Raw genomic sequence first — 6,622 nt, forward strand, 5'->3', positions numbered from 1 at the left:
TACTGCACAAAGATCTTAGAGCTATTGATAATACCCTCTCTCTCTCTCTCATGTTAAAAGGGAAAGAAAAAGAAATGCAGAATCCAAGGGCATGCATGTGTACTTGAGACCATGATAAAGCAACCAAGTCATGTGGTGCTCTTCAACATATTTGAAGCCCCCATGTGGATACCATGTGAAGTAACCATTTTTCTCTCCTCAAAGCCACCAATGTTTGAAGCAAAAGCTTTTGCTCTCTTACACCCATAAGCACTTTTCCAGGTCCTTCCAATTCTCTTTCCCCACCTCCCCAATTATGAGGGAGGGGGAAAAAAAAGAAATATAAGAAAAAAAAAAAAAAAAAAAGAGGAGCATAAATTAAATTCCCCTTCAATCCCAACTACCTCACCCATAAAAGAAAGGCAAGAGCAAGTATCATTATTAGTTCACATCCCTTTAAACCCGTCATTAGTTGTTAAACAAGAACCAGTATTAGCATGCCTATTCTCTCTTTGATTACATGTATCATCTTATAAATGGGTTCATCTTAGTACATAGCAAGTTCCATTATATGGTACTTCAATAAAATGTATACTTTTATGAGGGGAAACTAATATATTGTATGCCTAAAACTTGGACTCTTTATATGTAGTATTATTGTGGCCTATGTTGGTCTTGCGCACCATGTGCTTGCATGTGGTATGTCTCCTTTGACAAGAGCCAAAAAGGGGTTCATTTTATTTTATTTTAAAAAAAATTCTAATTGAGTCTCCATTGTCCTCTTTCTAGTGGGTTCTTTTTTAAGTGCAAATCTATAAATTACATATATAAATAATGCAATACTAATTTACACTTCAATTACATAATAAATAAATAGACATTCTAATTTACACTTCATTCCCTTAAATTCCTCATGCAATTTGCTCAGAAAAGCATAATTCTCAATCCAAAGATTATTTTAACATATCAAGAGACTCTTCGCAAGCCCATGACGTGGAAAGTTGTTTTATGCTAAAAAAGGTTTTTCATAAAAAAATTTATTTTTCATATAAGAATTCAGAAAATAAAAACACTACTTTTTCATGACATTTGAAAAAAAAAAATCCTGAAAAACTATTATTCCAAGAAATCAAACAGACCAAAAAAAACCTTTTCAGCCAGAATACTTTTTACCCCTTATAATCAGTTTCCTGATAACTCATTCTACTTGCATGTTTAGTAGACAAATACCATAAAAATTCTTGTTAGAGAAAAAGAAAAATGTAGGGTGAAAATGAGAAGTGGACAAAGTATTGTGTCCTAAGTTGCAATAAGTCCACATGCCATGCTTTTAAGAAGCACCCACACCCACTATATTACTACTTCCCAAGAAGCCACTTTTCCACCACCACTCCAATACAAGAAGAGGAATCCTTTTTCTTTTCTTTTCTTTTTTTTTTTTTTGGTTTGTGGGCAAATTCCTAGTTATTGCATTCCATATCACAACTCCACACACAACAATGCAATTAGCTCCAAGCCTCAGCACCACCACATTCAAGCAAGCTTTTCTCAGGAGCATGCTCCAGGGCCTCAATGCAGCTGCCTCCTCATCCAACAACATGAGCTTCGAGGCCCGAAAGCGCGCCGTAAAGCTCGCGGCGGACGTCGCCATGGCCTGCGCGAGAGGCCGCCGCGCGAAGTGGGCTCGAGCCCTCGTCGCCGACCTCTCCGCGAAGCATCAAAACAATGGTGCTCTCCTAAAGAGCATGCTCGGGGAGATGCATGAGAGGTTGGTTAGAGTAAATAACCAACATTGTTGCAGGATTCAAAGGAGTAAAAAGATACTGAGAAGGTCACATAGAATGTGTTCCACTGCAAGGAGGGAAAAAGTTTTGCATGCAAGTGTTGTGGCCAAAAGCATGGTGAAGAGGAGGACCAAGATGTTAAAGAAGATTATACCAGGGGGGGAAGTGCTTAATGGGTTCTCTTTGTTAAATGAGGCTCTGGATTATGTCACCTCTCTCCAAGCACAAGTTGAGCTAATGAGGAGTCTTTTGAAGGCCACTGAAGAATCAAACTCAAATAGCAGGTACTTTTTGTTTTCCTTAGCTCCTTGTATACACTTTGAAGGGTAAAAATCTATGAGCAGTCCCTGTGTGATCCTAATATTTCTACTTGGCTCTCTATACTTTTCAATTAAATAGTTTAGTCTATAAACTTGCATATATATTATGTTCTTGTCTTAGCTTTTAAAAGTTTTAATCAAAGGATAAAATAGATTACTAAGGACTAAGTCGCTTTATTAGGATAAAAAATAGGGACTATCCATACATTTCACTCTTTTTTATATATATTTTTTGGTATATGATGTTCTCTCTTAATCTCTTTCCTTGTGCAAGCATAACACATAGAGCAAGCTCAAAGGACCAGTTGAAACAAAGAGAGGGCTCCTAGTGATGGTTTGGGAAAGATGCTGGGATTAGGATGTGGCGAAAATTTTGGGTTATTTTGTTCTTGTAGCATCATAACTTTCGCGAAAGATTCGACGGAAAGTAAAGTTTGTAATCCTACTCTCTTTTCATTCATCTACTACATTGAGCAAGGAAAAACTAGTTCTACTGGACCTGTTCTGAGAAAATGAAAATATCAAAGAGTGATGCATATAGGCGTAATTGTTTCGAGTTCGGATCGGATCGAAGTCAACCTAAGTTTAAGCGAACAGATTTGGCCCAACCAACTGATCAAAAACCGGAACCAGGTCGAACCGGACTATGTTGTATACTTGGACAGTGGTTGAGGTTAGCATATGTAAAAATTGTCTCTAAGCAGTGTATGGAGTTAGCCCCTATGGATTTCATACTTAGTTTCTTGCTTTAGCCTCAAATCTCTAGGGTTATTACTTACTTAATGGCTTAACAAAAGCACTTTTTTTACTCACTAACACACTCATAGCATAGCATGTGACTTTACCAATCAAGCTGTGTTATGTACTCATCACCAATCAAGCTGAGTTATGTACTCATCACTAATCAAGCTGTGTTATGTACTCATCACCAATACATTGCATGTTTCATTGTATTGAAACCTTCATCTCAGTTTTATAATAAAAGAGGGGGTAAAAAAACATTCGTATCACTTATGAGTGAATATATACTAAATACTGCATAAAACCATTCCTAATCCAAACAACTTCGCGGCCGCAGCCCAAACAACTTCTGAGTTATAAAATTCACAAAATCTAAAAGAATACTAAATCGATAATGCCCGATCCAATCAGCTAGAAACGATGATCCGAGTCTCGTTCTAGTTGGGGTTAGTCCCCTGGCCCAACAACCCAGCCCAACCTATTTGTGCCTTTTAAGTTTTATGGATATCATGGATCATGGTGGGTTTCACAAATTTCCATTAAAAAAAAAAGAGAATTTCTTTTCCATTTGTTAAGATCACAATTTCATCAAGAGTAAGATGGATTACCATTAAGCATAGTAATACCTAGCATATACCTAAATACGAAGGAAAAAAAATATCCTTTCAATTATGTATAAAACTTTATGAGGAAAAATTAGGTGGTGACACAAAATAGTATTGCTTAGCATAGTCACATATATTTGGCAATCTTTTGAAAATTTGGGAATAAGTTTCTGACTATGTATTTGTTCCTAAGTACCATTGAAAAAAGATAATACAAACATGTACTCCTTTTGGCAAAAGGGAATATGGATTGGAAAATTTAGGCAAGTAATTAAAGAGGACAATTTGTTATTAGTGTCAAACCCACATACCTAACTCCACCAAATCCTCTATAAATGATCCAAAACACTCCATTGCCACCTCACCAACTCCTTAACTAGATAGTTATCAAAATGCTATAAAATAAGAATTTACATCATAAAGAGAACTCAGAAATTATAAATGGGCATCACAATAAAACACAATACCAAGTAATACTAAACTAGGAGCCTTCACAAACTATAGAAATTAAAAAGCAACCAAACCATGTACTAAGTAATACCAAAAAGGTATATAACATGATAAAGCCATGGATATCATATCAGCAACCAAAGGTGTATCCTAAGCTAAACAAGTTGAGCACACCAAGGATATACATCGATGAACCACGAAAACAAGCAAGTGAAATGAAAGGCATAAAATGAAACCCAAAATGCATAGGCCGAACCTATTAATATTTGTATCCTGGGTACGAGTTGTCCCTCCGGTTGGTCCTGAATGTGTGGCAACCGAAGGAGTAGACTACGATGAGGAAGACAAGGAAGACAATGTTCACGATGGCGATCTTCTTCCAGTCATGCTTGAGGTTCGCAAGCACGCCCGCCTTGCAGGATTGGCAGTCGTAGCAGAGCATGCTTTGATCGTTCGACCACGTATTGCAGTCAGGGTCATCGGAAGAATTAAAGCCGGCTGGTTTGACCCAAACCGTCTCGCTCGCATAGGTGAAGTTGCATGCAGTGGGAGGTTTACAGCACCCGGACTATATCAAAATTTAAGATAAAAAAGAAATTAGAAAGCTAAGGTATAGAAAGTATGAATGAAGTGATATGAAGAGATGTGGTATTTAATTGATGTGAATGATGATAGTTTGCCAAATAATCAATGTAATTTGTATCTGAGATCACATATGAAAAATGATTTGAATTAGTTTGAGGGCAAATACATTTGATATTAGCAAAGCTAAAACATGATTTCTATCGAATATTTAAACCACTTACAAAGAGTTGTTTTGGTTTAGACCAGGTCTCTGATGAAAAATTTGCAATTATCCCTGTAATTTAAAATTTTAATACAAATGGATTTGCGCCCATGGAAATGCATAAAGAATACAAATATAGATAGAAGTCAACTTTTGTGATATTAAAGAAAGGCCAACATGCTATCAACAAAGCAAACAAAGAAGAGAAGCAATCATATCTTAATTAGTATTAGAAGAAGGGCCCAAGTAGATGGATGATTAAATTAAGCTACAAATACACTATTTTATAACTCCTAGTGGATGCAATTAAAGCAGATTCTCTACAGTTCAAAACAAATTTTTTTAAAAAAAAAATTATTAAATGATTAAATGTATATAATTTCTATCCTAACAATGCCAAAGGTGTCCTAACCAATCTAGATATCCTGAATAATATATAAAATTATTGATGCAATAGTGACAATAAGATCACCTGACTCTTTGACATTGTCAAAGCTACAGAAATCTGCAGGTCAGAAGAAGCATTTATGTGGTTGAGAAAGACAAGAGAAAGGGTTCAAGTAATATGAACAAATCCATCTACATCTTTAAATCCTCAAACATCTCTATAAAAATATTTACTTTAGATGCATTTAAAGTGAATTTATTAACCAGATATCATCTGAATGAGGCCATATGCAGAAGAATTAGATATTAAACAATCCGCTAAATTCTCTCTGGAACAACAAAAACCCAACTACACAATTCGGATTTTTCGATAATCGATCTAACCAAACAAACTCAATAGGCAACAAAGTTAGGAAAAACCCTAAAAATTTCACCAAATAAACAAAAACCAAATTCAAAAAAGAAAAAAAAAAGATTTTTCGCCGACCCATAAAACGAAATTACCTGAAGATTGTATAAGACGAACACAAAAACCCTAAAAATTTCGCCCCAAAAAAAAAAAAAAAAAAAAAGAAAAAAAAAAGAAGAAGGGGAATGAGAGGTGGGTGTCCAAATTGGCTTCTACTCTGTGTTCCCCTTACNAACCAAGTAAAAGTTTCGCCAAAAAACAAAAACCCAATACCAAAAAACAATTTTTTCAACGAGAAATGAATGAAATCGAACCAAATGCAAATGAAATCGAGCAAATTCTACCTGAATTGGCGAGAGATTGCTGTTGATGAAGTCGTTGAGCGTCTGGTTCTTCTCCTGCAGGCTCTGGCACACCTTCCCGTCCTGGAGACAGCTCCTGATCCTTCTCCAGTTGTTGTCATTATCCACCCTCCGCTGGAGCCAATGCGAGTAGTCGCCGAGCCGATACTCCTTGTACCCTCTCCCGGAGACGACCGACCCCGCGCCCTTGTTGGTAACGACGAAGGCGAACACGGTGAAGCAGAAGAGGAGGAGGATGAGCACGAACATGACGAGGAGGTAGATCCAGAGGAGGCAGTTGTTGCGGCAGCATGCCCCGGCGATCCCGGCGATGGAGACGAGGAGGATGAAGACCCCGAGAGCGATCACCGGGCGCTGTAGGAACCGCTCGCAATCCGTGGACCCGCGGTGACTCAGCCATATCCCAGCCCCGATGATCGGGATCGACAGTAGCAGCGTCGCCACGTTCAGCGCCCCAAGCACGGCTCCGCTCGCGCGCGGCATCGTCGCAACAGAGAAAACCCTAGAGAGAGAGAGAGAGAGAAACCCAAGAGAAGGAGAGCGAGAGGAAACCCTAGAGGGGGAGGGAGAGGGAGAGGGAGTAGTTAATGGAGAAGGAGATCGAAATGTATATATACAGGAGGGAAACGAAAAGATATACGGTTTTGTAATTTAAAAATCTAGTATCTTATACGGCGTATGCGACGGGAGCGTATATACGCTTCAAATTACGCCGTATAGCGCTGGAGACGAGAGGGTATTTTAGTCCAAGTAATTTAAGAGGCACGAACGTACACGGAGTGTCAAAAAAAAAAATTT

General features: G+C 37.9%; 2 protein-coding genes across 3 annotated transcripts; one reads left to right on the forward strand and one right to left on the reverse strand.

Annotated features, from left to right (window-relative positions):
* Positions 1,095 to 2,821, forward strand: LOC109720559 (transcription factor IBH1-like). 2 transcript variants are annotated; one of them, XM_020247766.1, is made up of 2 exons: positions 1,095 to 2,047; positions 2,370 to 2,821. In XM_020247766.1, the coding sequence occupies exons 1-2, from the start codon at positions 1,479 to 1,481 to the stop codon at positions 2,410 to 2,412; spliced, it is 612 nt and encodes a 203-aa protein (XP_020103355.1). In that variant the 5' UTR covers positions 1,095 to 1,478; the 3' UTR covers positions 2,413 to 2,821. The 2 variants fall into 2 exon arrangements, with proteins under 2 accessions (XP_020103355.1, XP_020103354.1); XM_020247765.1 differs by having other exon boundaries at positions 1,133 to 2,047; positions 2,358 to 2,821.
* On the reverse strand, positions 3,884 to 6,413 carry LOC109720558 (tetraspanin-8-like). Its single transcript, XM_020247764.1, has 2 exons — positions 5,807 to 6,413; positions 3,884 to 4,447 (listed from the first exon to the last, which is right to left on the reverse strand). The coding sequence occupies exons 1-2, from the start codon at positions 6,305 to 6,307 to the stop codon at positions 4,139 to 4,141; spliced, it is 810 nt and encodes a 269-aa protein (XP_020103353.1). The 5' UTR covers positions 6,308 to 6,413; the 3' UTR covers positions 3,884 to 4,138.

The sequence above is a fragment of the Ananas comosus genome, linkage group 14 (assembly GCF_001540865.1).
Source record: "Ananas comosus cultivar F153 linkage group 14, ASM154086v1, whole genome shotgun sequence".
Taxonomy (NCBI): Eukaryota; Viridiplantae; Streptophyta; class Magnoliopsida; order Poales; family Bromeliaceae; genus Ananas; species Ananas comosus.